This window comes from Paramisgurnus dabryanus, chromosome 4, assembly GCF_030506205.2.
Source record: "Paramisgurnus dabryanus chromosome 4, PD_genome_1.1, whole genome shotgun sequence".
Classification (NCBI taxonomy): Eukaryota; Metazoa; Chordata; class Actinopteri; order Cypriniformes; family Cobitidae; genus Paramisgurnus; species Paramisgurnus dabryanus.
In genome coordinates, this window is record NC_133340.1 from 37,205,911 (window position 1) to 37,223,462 (window position 17,552).

Consider the following 17,552-nt stretch of genomic DNA (forward strand, 5'->3'; position numbering starts at 1 on the left):
TTATTATTTTTAGAAGCATTGTACAAGTGTAAGGATTTGGAATCCTAGAATCGCACTTGGGGTAAATTCCCACTTTTGCCTTTCTCAGGGTTGAAAGCTTAAGAATTGATAGAAACTGTTTTCTAGATTAAAGAGATAGCCACTGGTCTTGTTCCATAGCTCCTCACCCTGTCAAAAGTGGCTGCGTCACAAGGACTTTTCGGCAAAGCATTTTCCTCCATGTCGACATCAACGCCCGAGGTGCTCCGGGTGGAAGTGCGCACCATGCTTTCTGTGAACTTTTTGGTCATCTCCACAAAACCTTCCATATCCACATACTCGGAGCCAGCTATAAAAGGAACAGTGATATGTTAACAATACCTGGTTAAAGTCTTTAGAGTATTTAGTTGAATGTTTGTTTTATTCTTTGGCATTATAAGGAAATCTTAATATATTACGTTGGCTTGTGCACTTACATTCATTAGACACCATAGTCTCCAGGATTTTCCTCTGAGTTTGTACGCTAGGTGTTGCACCACATACAGAAGTCTCACCTGATAAATATAAGGTTTATAAATATAAATTGGTGGTTAATAATAAAATATTATGCAAAGATAATTGGCAAGTTACTGCTGTACACTTTCACTGACATTGGATGGTATCCAGCTGTGATTTGATAATAAAGATATTGCCTTTTAAATAGTTTGTTGCTTTAAAATTGAAACCAGTTTTGACAGCAATCTGCAACTTTTTTGTACTATTTAAAACACCAGACCCTAAAAAATGCTTGTTGTTTAAGTCCATGGTTGGGTAAATATTCGACTTTCATAAAAAAACTATGTTGAAAGGTCACGCATTACATAAGTGAAACACACACTTGTGGACCATTTTAAACAATAAACTGACACAAAAACATGAATTAGGGGACAACGTCGGAACGGTCCACATTCTCCACACTTGTTAACACTGGGGCGGTAGTTTCGCATACTTCATGCGTGACCTTTCGACGTGATTACATAATATGTAATCACAAGGCTAGTGCAAGAAGAGAAGTTGTGGCTAAAAAGTACTTATTTTTTGGTGAAAATTACGATAGTTTTGCTAGATAAAACCCTTATGCCTCGGTTGGGATTCGAAGCTGCACTGAAACTGCAATTTTAAACTACATTGAGGCTGTAAACTGTTGAGGTCCACTACATGGAGAAAACCCTGAAATGTTTTCCCCAAAAAATTTAATTTCTTCTTGACTGAACAAAGAAAAACATAAACATATTGGATGACATGGGGGTGAGTTAATTATCTGGGGTTTTTAATGAAAGTGAAATAATACAAAGTTGGATTTGTACATTTTTTATTCCATATAAATTTTTTGAATTGTTCCTAAATTACATGTAAAATGAAATTAAACTTGTTTTCTCTGCAGTATTCAAGATCTGAAAACATTGCATCTTTTTTGTTTGTTTGTTTGTTTCAGTTTCTACAAATAAAAACATTTTTTTATTAGGAATTTGGAAAATTGACAGAAATATTGTTAGTAGTTGACTGAATGAAACAAAAAGTATAATTTATATATAAATAGTACAGTTACAAGAGCGAAAAAATTATCTTAATTTTTTCATGGCTGTATATGTTTCTTTAAATATGTATCTCCCAGAAATTAGCACTTGGTCATAATATTCAATATTTTTAGGGGTCAAGCCCCGAAGGGGCGAAGACCCCTATTGTATCCGTTAGTTTTCTTATAATTATTAGGGGTCAAGCCCAGAATGGGCGAAGACCCCTATTGTATCTGTTAGTTTTCTTTTTATTATTAGGGGTCAAGCCCCGAAGGGGCGAAGACCCCTATTGTATTTGTTAGTGTTCTTATTATTAGGGGTCAAGCCCCGAAGGGGCGTAGAACCCTATTGTTATTGTTAGTTTTCTTATTATTATTATTATTATTATTATTGTTATTCTTGTTCCTCGTTCTTCCACCCAAAAGTCAATGGCAGCCCATAGAACCGTACGTAGGAAAGTTATGAAATTTGGCACACATGTAGAGGACAGTCTCAGAAGTTACTATAGCAACTTTGGTGTGTCTGACTCAAACCCTCTAGCGCCACCAACAGTCCAAACATCCACTTATGTTCATGCTCATAACTTCTGACCCGTGAGTCCTAGAAACTAAATTCTTGTTCCCTCTGAATCCTTGGCTCATGATGATTCAAATGCACACATTGATGTCATTTGTGTCATGCACATCTTTCCGCCATTTTGAATTTTCCGTAAAACCTACTTTTTCGAACTCCTCCTAGAGTGTTTGTCCGATTTGCATGTCCTTTGGTATCTAGCATCTATAGACACCCCTGACAAAAAGTTATCAAAAGCTTTTTGATAAACCAATGCGTTCTCGTATACCGTGACAACATATACGGCGGCGAGCACGCCAAAACGGACGTGAGGCCGTATCTTCGCAACACTTTGGTGTATCGACACGAAACTTGGTATATGTCATTACAGTCATGACCTGAGGGTGCCTGCAACGTTTCGTCACAGCGCCACCTAGTGGTCACGAGATTCGAAAAATGCCTATTTTCGCTTATAACTACTTCAAACTTGAGTCTAAAATCATGAAGGTGGTCTTGTTAGATTCCTTGAGGCATGCCGAGTCAAACGATACCAAACGGTTTTCGGTCGGCCATTTTGGGTGTCGGCCATTTTGAATTTTCTCATTAAGTTCAGTATTTCACAAACAGAATGGCGTATCGCTACGAAATTTGGCATGGTTCATCAGTGACATGTTCTGAGCGCACTTATTAATCTTTAGGACGGCGCCACCTAGTGGTCAGGATATGTAATTTTTTTTTAAAATATTTATGTCATTTGATTAAATTGCCACTATGACATAAGACTTCACTCTATTGATTCCTTGGCTCATGCTGAGTCCGACTGTACCAAATATGTCTGAGTCAAACCTACTTCCTGTCTGCCATTTTGAATTATATTGAACACCTACTTTTTCGAACTCCTCCTAGAGCGCTTGTGTGATTGGCTTGATTTTTGGTATGCATCATCTAGAGACACTCTAGACAAAAAGTTATCAAAAGATTTTCGTTAGACCTATCCGTTCTCGTATAACGCATCAAAGAATGCGAGGGCGAGCACGCCAAAATGTGTTTGAGCCTGTATCTTCGCAAAACTTTTGCGTATTAATATGAGACTTGGTATATGTCATAACAGTGATGACCTGAGGGTGCATGCACCATTTCGTCACACTGCCCCCTACTGGTCACGAGATATAAAAAATGTCTATTTTTGCTTGTAACTACTGCAAATTTGAATGTAAAATTATGAGACTGGTCTTGTTAGATTTCGTGAGGCATGGCGAGTCAAACGATACCAAATGGTTTTTGGTCGGCCATTTTGTGTGTCGGCCATTTTGAATTTTTCTTTAAGTTCAAGTATTTCAGAAACGCAATTGCGTATTGTTATGAAACTTGGTATGGTTCCTCAGCAACATGTTCTGGGAGGACTTGTAAACTTTCCGGTGCCCCCTAGTGGTCAAGAGATTTGAAGCTATATCTCTGCATCTCTTTATCGTATTTAAACCAAATTTGGTGGGTGTCATCACAATCAAGACCTGAGTCACAATTTATTTTTTGGTCAGTGCCCCCTAGTGGTCAAGTCATTTAAGGCTATATCTCTGCATCTCTTTATTGTATTTACACCAAATTTGGTGGGTGTCATCACAATCAAGACCTGAGTCACAATTTATTTTTTGGTCAGTGCCCCCTAGTGGTCAAGTCATTTAAGGCTATATCTCCGTATCGCTTTATTGTATTTACACTAAATTTGGTATGTGTCATCACAGTCATGACCTGAGGCACCATCTATTCTTTCGGCACAGTGCCACCTAGTGGTCTCAAGATACGAAAAAAATTGCTTTATTTCATAAAACTAATGCAAACTTAGATGTTAAATCATGGCAGTCATCACGTATGAATCATTTTTTGCCATGTTTGGCTTGACCCCGGTATCGCTGCTTGCAGCTATATTTATTATAATAATTATTCTGCTTCTTCTTCTTCTTCTTCTTCCGTCATTGCGGTCTATGGCAGCCCATAGAACCGTAAGTAGGAAAGTTATGAAATTTGGCACACTGATATAGGACAGTCCAATGTGTCCCCACAGCAAATTTGGAGTCTCTATCTCTAACCCGCTAGCGCCACCAACAGTCCAAAGTTGAACTTATGTTTTTGCTTATAACTTCTGATCCATAAGCCCTAGAAACAAAATTCTTGTTTCCTATGATTCCTTGGCTCAAGACGATTCGATTGGACCCTATGACGTCATTTTCCGTCATGAAAATTTTTCCGCCATTTTGAATTATTCGTAAAACCTACTTTTGCGAACTCGTCCTAGAGTTTTTACCCGATTGGCGCGAAAATTGGTATGTAGCATCTAGAGACCCTCACGGCAAAAAGTTATTAAAAGAATTTTCATAAACCAATCCGTTGTCGTATAGCGTGTCAACAAATTTTACGTAGAGCGCAAAAAAACTGATTTTAGGCTGTATCTTCATCAAACTTAGGCCTATTGACACGACACTTGGTACTTGTGATGCCAGTCATGAACTGAGTGTGCATGCACAGTTTCGTCGCAGCGCCACCTAGTGGCCAGACAGATTATTTAAACACCTATAACTTTGGCTGTGATCAACGTATTTTGACGGGACTTGATTTTTAGGAGTCCTGAATAGTTGCCGAGTACAACGATACCAAACATGCCAGATTTCGCCTTACGGTTATCCCTGCGTAGCAAAACAGCACTTAAAAAACACGCGCGAATATCTCCGCGAGCGTTATTCCGATCGACTCGAAAACACCGTAGGAAGAACATTGCATTACCTTCTGAACAAAAAGTTCTATTGGCGTTATATTAAAATTTTCATCAGAAATGGCCGAAAATTGCAAAAAACTAAAAATTACCTTTAGATTTTGTGTTTTTTACACATAAATGGTTATAACTTCGCAACAAAAAGAGATTTTTTCACCAGATTTGATAGGCTGATGTATGAGCAGAGTCTGAGGCCACACAAAAACATTGGTATGCCTGAACCACTAGGTGGCCCTATAATTGAACAAAATCTTTCATATCAAGCAAGCCCTATGGTCATACAACTATTTCTTTGCCGAACTAAAGTGTATAGTCATGAAACTAGGTAGATGTAACGCAGTCATGACCTGAGGTTGCATGCACGATTCTGTCATAGCGCCACCTAGTGGTTTGGAGATAGAAAGTAGCTATTTTTGCCTAAATCTACTGCAACAGCACATCTAAAACCATGAGTCATCATGGATTATTCCTTTCATGGCTTTGACTATAATCACTGGTGGCTGCCAATTCACTCCCTAGCAACCAAGGAGAATACCTTATCAACCGTTTTGCAAGAGCTATAACTCTGCGTCAGAACATCGTAGAGACACGGGGGTGGGCTCTTTTGACTCATTAACAACACTGTAACATTTTGAGAGCTGAGTATTGCCACTGCAAGCACCACTCATTTTTATGTTAGTGTTCTAGTTATCAATGCTCGTCGAAAGAGAGGGAGAGATTTCACTAAATGAGAACACAGCTTTTTTGCTGATAACTGTTATATGTTTTGTCTGAAATCAAGAGATTTTCTTAGGTACTTTAAACTGCTCATCCGAAGTCAACTTTACTTTCTGCTGTGCCCTTTTTGGCTTGACCCCGGTGATTGCTGCTTGCAGGTATATTTAGGGGTCAAGCCCAGAATGGGCGAAGACCCCTATTGTATCCGTTAGTTTTCTTTTTATTATTATTATTATAATAATTATTATTATTCCTCCGCCATTGCGGTCTATGGCAGCCCCTAGAACCGTACATAAGAAAGTTATGAAATTTGGCACACTGACAGAGGACAGTCCAAATAATATCCACAGCAAATTTGGAGTTTCTATCTCAAGCCCGCTAGCGCCACCAACAGTCCAAAGTTGCACTTACGTTTTTGCTTATAACTTCTGATCCGTAAGTCCTAGAAACGAAATTCTTGTCTCCTCTGATTCATTGGCTCAAGCCGATTCGATTAGACTCTATGACGTCATTTTCCGTCATGAAAATTTTTCCGCCATTTTGAATTATTCGTAAAACCTACTTTTGCGAACTCGTCCTAGAGTTTTTGCCCGATTGCCACGAAAATCGGTATGCAGCATCTAGAGACACTCAAGGCAAAAAGTTATTAAAAGAATTTAGATAAACCAATCCGTTGTCGTATAGCGCGTCAACGAATTTTACGTAGAGCGCAAAATAACAGATTTTAGGCTGTATCTTCGTCAAAATTAGGCCTATTGACACGACACTTGGTACTTGAGATGACAGTGAGGAACTGAGTGTGCATGCACAATTTCGTGGCAGCGCCACCTAGTGGCCAGACTTATGTTTTAAACGCCTATAACTTTGGCTCAGATTGACGTATTTTCACGGGACTTGTTTCTTTGGAGTTCTGAATAGTTGCCGAGTCCAACGATACCAAACATGCCAGATTTCGCCTTACGATTAACCCTGCGCAGCAAAATAGCGCTTAAAAAACACGCGTGAATATCTCCGCGAGCGTTTTTCCGATCGACTTGAAAACACCATAGGAAGAACATTGCGTTACCTTCTGAACAAAAAGTTCTATTGGCGTTACATTAAAATTTTTATCAGAAATTGCCGAAAATTGCAAAAAACGAAAAATTACCTTTTGATTTTGTGTTTTTTACACATAAATGGTTATAACCTCGCAACGGAAAGAGATTTTTTCACCAGATTTGATACGCTGATGTATGAGTAGCGTCTGAGGCCACACAAAAAAATTGGTATGCTGGAACCACTAGGTGGCCCTATAATTGAACAAAATATTTCATATCAAGCAAGCCCTATGGTCATACAACTATTTATTTGCCGAACTAAAGTGTATAGTCATGAAACTAGCTAGATGTAATGCAGTCATGACCTGAGGTTGCATGCACGATTCTGTCATAGCGCCACCTAGTGGTTTGGAGATAGAAAATAGTTATTATTGCCTAAAACTACTGCAACAGCACATCTAAAACCATGAGTCATCATGGATTCTTCATTTCATGGCTTGGTCTATAATCACTGGTGGATGTGAATTTACTCTCTAGCAACCAATGAGAAAACCTTATGAACCGTTTTTGAAAGAGCTTTTTCTCTGCATCAGAACATCGTAGAGACATGGGAATGGTCTCTTTTGACTGATTCAACGTGTTGTAACATGTTGTGACCCATATTATGCCACTGCAAACATAACTCACATGTCCTTCTGTGCTCTAATGTACCATGATTGTCAATAACATAGATTATTTTTGTTGATTACTTTTGCGTTTTTTTTTCATCTGAAATCATGAGGTTAACATAGGTTCTTTAGTATTCTTATCCAAACTCAACTTTACACCCTTCTGTGCCCATTTCGGCTTGACCCCGGTATTGCTGCTTGTTATTATAATAATTATTCTGCTTCTTCTTCCGCCATTGCGGTCTATGGCAGCCCATAGAACCGTACGTAGGAAAGTTATCAAATTTGGCACACTGATAAAGGACAGTCCAAATATTATCCACAGCAAATTTGGAGTCTCTATCTCAAACCCGCTAGCGCCACCAACAGTCCAAAGTTGCACTTATGTTTTTGCTTATAACTTTTGATCCGTAAGTCCTAGAAACGAAATTCTTGTTTCCTCTGATTCCTTGGCTCAAGCCGATTCGATTGGACCCTATGACGTCATTTTCCGTCATGAAAATTTTTCCGCCATTTTGAATTATTCGTAAAACCTACTTTTGCGAACTCGTCCTAGAGTTTTTACCCGATTGCCGCAAAAATTGGTATGTAGCATCTAGAGACCCTCACGGCAAAAAGTTATTAAAAGAATTTTGATAAATCAATCCGTTGTTGTATAGCGCGTCAACACATTTTACGTAGAGCGCAAAAAAACAGATTTTATGCTGTATCTTCGTCAAACTTAGGCCTATTGACACCACACTTGGTACTTGTGATGCCAGTCAGGAACTGAGTGTGCATGCACAGTTTCGTCGCTGCGCCACCTAGTGGCCAGACAGATGTTTTATACACCTTTAACTTTGGCTGCGATCAACGTATTTTGACGGGACTTGATTTTTAAGAGTCCTGAATAGTCGCCGAGTCCAACGATACCAAACATGCCAGATTTCGTCTTACGGTTAGCCCTGTGCATAAAAATAGCGCTTAAAAAACACGCGCGAATAACTCCGCCAGCGTTATTCCGATCGACTCGAAAACACCATAGGAAGAACATTGCATTACCTTCTGAACAAAAAGTTCTATTGGCGTTATATTAAAATTTTCATCAGAAATGGCCGAAAATTGCAAAAAACGAAAAATTAACTTTATAATTTGTGGTTTTTACACATAAATGGTTATAACTTCGCAACGAAAAGAGATTTTTTCACCAGATTTGATACGCTGATGTATGAGCAGAGTCTGAGGCCACACAAAAAAAATGGTATGCCTGAACTACTAGGTGGCCCTATAATTGAACAAAATATTTCATATCAAGCAAGCCCTATTGTCATACAACTATTTCTTTGCCGAACTAAAGTGTATAGTCATGAAACTAGCTAGATGTAACGCAGTCATGACCTGAGGTTGCATGCACGATTCTGTCATAGCGCCCCCTAGTGGTTTGGAGATAGAAAATAGCTATTTTTGCATAAATCTACTGCAACAGCACATCTAAAACCATGAGTCATCATGGATATTCCTTTCATGGCTTTGACTATAATCACTGGTGGTTGCCAATTCACTCCCTAGCAACCAATGAGAATACCTTATCAACCGTTTTGCAAGAGCTATAACTCTGCATCAGAACATCGTAGAGACACGGGGGTTGGCTCTTTTGACTCATTAACAACACTGTAACATTTTGAGAGCTGAGTATTGCCACTGCAAGCACCACTCATTTTTACGTCAGTGTTCTAGTTATCAATGCTCGTCGAAAGAGAGGGAGAGATTTCACTAAATGAGAACACAGCTTTTTTGCTGATAACTGTTATATTGTTTTGTCTGAAATTATTTTTTTGTCATTGCGCCACCTACTGGTTTTGAGATAGAATATGGCATTTTTTGCCAAAAACTACTGCAACAACACATCTAAAACCATGAGTCATCATGGATTATTCCTTTCATGGCTTTGACTATAATCACTAGAGGATGTCCATTTACTCTCTAGCAACCAATGAGAATACGTTATCAACTGTTTTTGCAAGAGCTTTTTCTCTGTATCAGAACATCACAGAGACATGGGGATGGTCTCTTTTGACTCTTTTAACTTGTTGTAACATGTTGTGACCCATGTTTGCCCACTGTAAGCATCACATACATGTCCTTCAGTGCTCTAATGTTCCATGATTGTCAATAACCGAAGGACAGTTGCAGTAGACAAGAATATAGATTATTTTTGTTGATTACCTTTAGATTTTTTAATCTGAAATCATTAGGTTTACCTAGGTTCTTCAGTCTGCTTATCCAAATGCAACTTTACATCCTTCTGTGCCCTTTTCGGCTTGACCCCGGTATTGCTGCTTGCAGCTATATTTAGGGGTCAAGCCCCGAAGGGGCGAAGACCCCTATTGTATTTGTTAGTTTTCTTATTATTATTATTATTCTGCTTCTTCTTCTTCTTCTTCTTCCGCCATTGCGGTCTATGGCAGCCCATAGAACCGTACCTAGGAAAGTTATGAAATTTGGCACACTGATAAAGGACAGTCCAATGTGTCCCCATAGCAAATTTGGAGTCTCTATCTCAAACCCGCTAGCGCCACCAACAGTCCAAAGTTGCACTTACGTTTTTGCTTATAACTTCTGATCCGTAAGTCCTAGAAACGAAATTCTTGTTTCCTCTGATTCCTTGGCTCAAGACGATTCGATTAGACCCTATGACGTTATTTTCCGTCATTAAAATTTTTCCGCCATTTTGAATTATTCGTAAAACCTACTTTTGCGAACTCGTCCTAGAGTTTTTACCCGATTGCCACGAAAATCGGTATGCAGCATCTAGAGACACTCAAGGCAAAAAGTTATTAAAAGAATTTCGATAAACCAATCCGTTCTCGTATAGCGCGTCAACGAATTTTACATAGAGCGCAAAAAAACAGAGTTTAGGCTGTATCTTCGCCAAACTTAAGCCTATTGACACGACACTTGGTACTTGAGATGCCAGTCAGGAATTGAGGGTGCATGCAGAGTTTCGTTGCAGCGCCACCTAGTGGCCAGACGAATGTTCTATACGCCTATAACTTTGACTGCGATAAAAGTATTTTCACGGGACTTGATTTTTTGGAGTCCTGAGTAGTCGCCGAGTCCAACGATACCAAACATGCCAGGATTCGTCATACGGTTAACCCTGTGCAGCAAAATAGCACTTAAAAAACATGCGCGAATATCTCGCCGAGCGTTATTCCGATCGACTCGAAAACACCATAGGAAGAACATTGCGTTACCTTCTGAACAAAAAGTTCTATTGGCGTTATATTAAAATTTTTATCAGAAATGGCCGAAAAATGCAAAAAACGAAAAATTACCTTTAAATTTTGCATTTTTTACACATAAATGGTTATAACTTCGCAACGAAAAGAGATTTTTTCACCAGATTTGATACGCTGATGTACGACCACAGTCTGAGGTTACACAAAAAAAAATGTATGCTTGCACCACTAGTTGGCCTTATAATTGAAAAAAACCTTTGAAATCAAGCCACCCTATGGTCATACAACTGTTTCTTCCCTAAAATAAAGTGTATAGTCATAAAACTAGCTAGATGTAACACAGTTATGACCTGAGGTTGCATGCACAATTTTGTCATTGCGCCACCTACTGGTTTTGAGATAGAAATATGGCATTTTTTGCCTAAAACTACTGCAACAACACATCTAAAACCATGAGTCATCATGGATTATTCCTTTCATGGCTTTGACTATAATCACTGGTGGTTGCCAATTCACTCCCTAGCAACCAATGAGAATACCTTATCAACCGTTTTTGCAAGAGCTATATCTCTGCGTCAGAACATCGTAGAGACACGGGGGTGGGCTCTTTTGACTCATTAACACCACTGTAACATTTTGTGAGCTGAGTATTGCCACTGCAAGCACCACTCATTTTTACGTCAGTGTTCTAGTTATCAATGCTCGTCGAAAGAGAGGGAGAGATTTCACTAAATGAGAACAGCTTTTTTGCTGATAACTGTTATATTGTTTTGTCTGAAATCAAGAGATTTTCCTAGGTACTTTAAACTGCTCATCCGAAGTCAACTTTACTTTCTGTTGTGCCCTTTTTGGCTTGACCCCGGTGATTGCTGCTTGCAGCTATATTGGCAATTGTTTCTGTTAGTAAATTTTTCTTCTTCCGCCATTGCGGTCTATGGCAGCCCATAGAACCGTACGTAGGAAAGTTATGAAATTTGGCACACTGATAAAGGACAGTCCATTGTGTCCCCACAGCAAATTTGGAGTCTCTATCTCCAACCCTCTAGCGCCACCAACAGTCCAAAGTTGCACTTATGTTTTTGCTTATAACTTCTGATCCATAAGCCCTAGAAACAAAATTCTTGTTACCTATGATTCCTTGCCTCAAGACGATTCGATTGGACCCTATGACGTCATTTTCTGTCATGAAATTTTGTCCGCCATTTTGAATTATTCGAAAAACCTACTTTTTCGAACTCGTCCTAGAGCTTTTGTCCGATTGCCACAAAAATTGGTATGTATGAGCTTGAGACACTCATGGCAAAAAGTTATCAAAAGAATTTCGATAAACCAATCCGTTGTTGTATAGCGCGTCAACAAATTTTACGTAGAGCGCAAAAAACAGATTTTAGGCTGTATCTTCGTCAAACGTAGGCCTATTGACACGACACTTGGTACTTGTGATGCCAGTCAGGAACTGAGTGTGCATGCACAGTTTCGTTGCTGCGCCACCTAGTGGCCAGACAGATGTTTTATACACCTATAACTTTGGCTGTGATCAACGTATTTTGACGGGACTTGATTTTTAAGAGTCCTGAGTAGATGCCGAGTCCAACGATACCAAACATTCCAGATTTCGCCTTACGGTTAGCCCTGTGCATTAAAATAGCGCTTAAAAAACACGCGCGAATAACTCCGCGACCGTTATTCCGATCGACTCGAAAACACCATAGGAAGAACATTGCATTACCTTCTGAACAAAAAGTTCTATTGGCGTTATATTAAATTTTTCATCAGAAATGGCCGAAAATTGCAAAAATCGAAAAATTACCTTTAAAATTTGTGGTTTTTACACATAAATGGTTATAACTTCGCAACGAAAAGAGATTTTTTCACCAGATGTGATACGCTGATGTATGAGCACATTCTGAGGCCACACACAAAAAATTGTATGCTTTCACCACTAGATGGCCTTATAATTGAACAAAAGCTTTGATAACAAGCCAGCCCTATGGTCATACAACTGTTGCTTAACTAAACTAAAGTGTATATTATAAAACTAGCTAGATGTAACACAATCATGACCTGATGTTGCATGCACAATTTTGTCATTGCGCCACCTAGTGGTTTTGAGATAGAATATGGTATTTTTGCCTAAAACTACTACAACAACACATCTAAAACCATGAGTCATCATGGATTATTCATTTCATGGCTTTGACTATAATCACTGATTGTTGCCAATTCACTCCCTAGCAACCAATGAGAATACCTTATCAACCGTTTTTGCAAAAGCTATATCTCTGCATCGGAACATCGTAGAGACACAGGGGTGGGCTCTTTTGACTAATTAAACTTGGTTTAACTAGGTTCTTCAGTCTGCTTATCCAATCTCAATTTTACATCCTTTTGGGCCCTTTTCGGCTTGACCCCGGTATTGCTGCTTGCAGCTATATTTAGGGGTCAAGCCCCGAAGGGGCGTAGAACCCTATTGTTATTGTTAGTTTTCTTATTATTATTATTATTCTTCCTCTTCCGCCATTGAAGTCAATGGCAGCCCATAGAACCGTACATAGGAAAGTTATGAAATTTGGCACACATGTACAGGACAGTCTTAGAAGTTACTATAGCAAATTTGGTGTGTCTAACTCAAACTCTCTAGCGCCACCAACAGTCCAAAAGTCCACTTATGTTCATGCTCATAACTTCTGACCCGTGAGTCCTAGAAACTAAATTCTTGTTTCCTCTGAATCCGTGGCTCATGTTGATTCAATTGCACACATTGATGTCATTTGTGTCATGCACATCTTTCCGCCATTTTGAATTTTCCGTAAAACCTACTTTTTCGAACTCCTCCTAGAGCGTTTGTCCGATTTGCATGTCCTTTGATATATAGCATCTAGAGACACCTCTGACAAAAAGTTATCAAAAGCTTTTTTATAGACCAATGCGTTCTCGTATAAATTAACAACATATATGGCGGCGAGCACGCCAAAACAGACGTGTGGCTGTATCTTCGCAACACTTTGGTGTATCGACACGAAACTTGGTATATGTCATTACAGTCATGAACTGAGGGTGCCTGCAACGTTTCGTCACAGCGCCACCTAGTGGTCACGAGATTCGAAAAATGCCTATTTTCGCTTATAACTACTTCAAACTTGAGTCTAAAATTATGAAGTTGGTCTTGTTAGATTCCTTGAGGCATGCCGAGTCAAACGATACCAAACGGTTTTCAGTCGGCCATTTTGGGTGTCGGCCATTTTGAATTTTCTCATTAAGTTCAGTATTTCACAAAGAGAATGGCGTATCGCTACGAAATTTGGCATGGTTCATCAGTGACATGTTCTGAGCGCACCTATAAATCTTTAGGACGGCGCCACCTAGTGGTCAGGATATGTAAATAAATTGTTTAAAATCTTTATATCATTTGATTAAATTGCCACTATGACATAAGACTTCACTCTATTGATTCCTTGGCTCATGCTGAGTCCGACTGTACCAAATATGTCTGAGTCAAACCTACTTCCTGTCGGCCATTTTGAATTAAATTGAACACCTACTTTTTCGAACTCCTCCTAGAGCGCTCGTGTGATTGGCTTGATTTTTGGTATGCATCATCTAGAGACACTCTAGACAAAAAGTTATCAAAAGCTTTTCGGTAGACCTATTTGTTGTCGTATAACGCATCAAAGAATGCGAGGGCGAGCACGCCAAAATGTGTTTGAGCCTGTATCTTCGCAAAACTTTTGTGTATTAATATGAGACTTGGTATATGTCATAACAGTGATGACCTGAGGGTGCATGCACCATTTCGTCACACTGCCCCCTACTGGTCAAGAGATATAAAAAATGTCTATTTTTGCTTATAACTACTGCAAACTTGATTGTAAAATTATGAGAGTGGTCTTGTTAGATTTCGTGAGGCATGCCGAGTCAAACGATACCAAATGGTTTTTGGTCGGCCATTTTGTGTGTCGGCCATTTTGAATTTTTCTTTAAGTTCAAGTATTTCAGAAACGCAATTACGTATTGTTATGAAACTTGGTATGGTTCATCAGCAACATGTTCTGGGAGGACTTGTAAACTTTCCGGTGCCCCCTAGTGGTCAAGAGATTTGAAGCTATATCTCTGCATCTCTTTATCGTATTTACACTAAATATGGTGGGTGTCATCACAATCAAGACCTGAGTCACAATTTATTTTTTGGTCAGTGCCCCCTAGTGGTCAAGTTATTTAAGGCTATATCTCTGCATCTCTTTATTGTATTTACACCAAATTTGGTGGATGTCATCACAATCAAGACCTGAGTCACAATTTATTTTTTTGTCAGTGCCCCCTAGTGGTCAAGTCATTTAAGGCTATATCTCTGCATCTCTTTATTGTATTTACACCAAATTTGGTAGGTGTCATCACAATCAAGACCTGAGTCACAATTTATTATTTGGTCAGTGCCCCCTAGTGGTCAAGTCATTTAAGGCTATATCTCCGTATCGCTTTATTGTATTTACACCAAATTTGGTATGGTTCATCAGCAACATGTTCTGGGAGGACTTGTAAACTTTTCGGTGCCCCCTAGTGGTCAAGAGATTTGAAGCTATATCTCTGCATCTCTTTATCGTATTTACACCAAATTTGGTGGGTGTCATCACAAACAAGACCTGAGTCACAATTAATTTTTTGGTCAGTGCCCCCTAGTGGTCAAGTCATTTAAGGCTATATCTCTGCATCTCTTTATTGTATTCACACCAAATTTGGTCGGTGTCATCACAATCAAGACCTGACTCACAATTTATTTTTTGGTCAGTGCCCCCTAGTGGTCAAGTAATTTAAGGCTATATCTCCGTATCGCTTTATTGTATTTACACTAAATTTGGTATGTGTCATCACAGTCATGACCTGAGGCACCATCTTTTCTTTCGGCACAGTGCCACCTGGTGGTCTCAAGATACGAATAAATTGCTTTTTTTCATAAAACTAATGCAAACTTAGATGTTAAATCATGGCAGTCATCACGTATAAATCATTTTTTGCCATGTTTGGCTTGACCCCGGTATCGCTGCTTGCAGCTATATTGGTAATTGTTTCTGTTAGTACATTTTTCTTCTTCCGCCATTGCGGTCTATGGCAGCCCATAGAACCGTACGTAGGAAAGTTATGAAATTTTGCACACTGATAGAGGACAGTCCAATGTGGCCCCACAGCAAATTTGGAGTCTCTATGTCTAACCCGCTAGCGCCACCAACAGCCCAAAGTTGCACTTATGTTTTTGTTTATAACTTCTGATCCGTAAGTCCTAGAAACAAATTTCTTGATTCCTCTGATTCCTTGGCTCAAGACGATTCGATTAGGCCCTATGATGTCAATTTACGTCATGGAAATTTTTCCACCATTTTGAATTAATCGTAAAACCTACTTTTTCGAACTCGTCCTAGAGCTTTTGTCCGATTGCCACGAAAATCTGTATGCAGCATCTAGAGACCCTCACGGCTAAAAGTTATTAAAAGAATTTCGATAAACCAATCCGTTTTTGTATAGCGTGTCAACACATTTTACGTAGAGCGCAAAAAACAGATTTTAGGCTGTATCTTCACCAAACTTAGGCCTATTGAAACGAAACTTGGTACTTGAGATGCCAGTCAGGAACTGAGGGTGCATGCACAGTTTTGTTGCAGCGCCACCTAGTGGCCAGACGAATGTTTTATAGGCCTATAACTTTGGCTCCGCTTGACGTATTTTCACGGGACTTGTTTCTTTGGAGTTCTGAATAGTTGCAGAGTCCAACGATACCAAACATGTCAGAATTCGTCTTACGGTTAACCCTGCGGAGCAAAATAGCGCTTAAAAAACACCCGTGAATATCTCCGCGAACGTTTTTCCGATCGACTCGAAAACACCATAGGAAGAAACTAACCTTACCTTCTGAACAAAAAGTTATATTGGCGTTATATTAAAATTTTCATCAGAAATGGCCGAAAATTGCAAAAAACTAAAAATCACCTTTAAATTTGGTGTTTTTACACATAAATGGTTATAACTCTGCAACAAAATGAGATTTTTACACCAGATTTGATACACTGATGTATGAGCACATTCTGAGGCCAAACAAAAAAATTGTATGCTTGCACCACTAGGTGGCCCTATAATTGAACAAAATCTTTCATATCAAGCAAGCCCTATGGTCATACAACTATTTTATAGCTAAACTAAAGTGTATAGTCATGAAACTAGCTAGATGTAACGCAGTCATGACCTAAGGTTGCATGCACAGTTTTGTCATAGCGCCACCTAGTGGTTTTGAGATAGAAAATTGCTATTTTTGCCTAAAACTACTGCAACAACACATCTAAAGCCATGAGTCTTCATGGATTACTCCTTGATTATTCCTCCATGGCTTGGAGTATAATCATTGGTGGTTGCCAATTCAATCCCTAGCAACCAATGAGAATACCTTATCAACCGTTTTTGCAAGAGCTTTTTCTCTGCATCAGAACATCATAGAGACACGGGGATGGTCTCTTTTGACTAATTAAACTTGTTGTAACATGATGTTTTGCCACTGCAAACACCACTCACATGTCCTTCAGTGCTCTAATGTTCCATGATTGTCAATAACAGAAGGACGATTGCAGTAGACAAGAACTTAGATTATTTTTGTTGATAACTTTTTTGTTTTTTCATCTAAAATTATTAGGTTTACCTAGGTTCTTCAATCTGCTTATCCAATCTCAATTTTACATCCTTTTGTGCCCTTTTCGGCTTGACCCCGGCATTGCTGCTTGCAGCTATATTTAGGGGTCAAGCCACGAAGTGGCGTAGACACCTATTGTTATTGTTAGTTTTCTTATTATTATTATTATTCTTCCTCTTCCGCCATTGAAGTCAATGGCAGCCCATAGAACCGTACGTAGGAAAGTTGTGAATTTTGGCACACATGTAGAGGACAGTCTAAGAAGTTACTATAGCAACATTGGTGTGTCTGACTCAAACCCTCTAGCGCCACCAACAGTCCAAAAATCCACTTATGTTCATGCTCATAACTTCTGACCCGTGAGTCATAGACACTAAATTCTTGT

General features: G+C 39.1%; 1 protein-coding gene across 1 annotated transcript in view; it reads right to left on the reverse strand.

The window, feature by feature from the left end:
* Positions 1-17,552, reverse strand: part of wfs1a (Wolfram syndrome 1a (wolframin)) — a 214,145-nt gene that overhangs the window by 4,325 nt on the left and 192,268 nt on the right. The window contains exons 6-7 of the mRNA XM_065254928.2: positions 456-533; positions 168-328 (exon numbers count right to left, since the gene is read on the reverse strand). Of these exons, the coding sequence (XP_065111000.1) occupies positions 168-328; positions 456-533 (239 nt within the window). The remainder of the gene's footprint in view (positions 1-167; positions 329-455; positions 534-17,552) is intronic.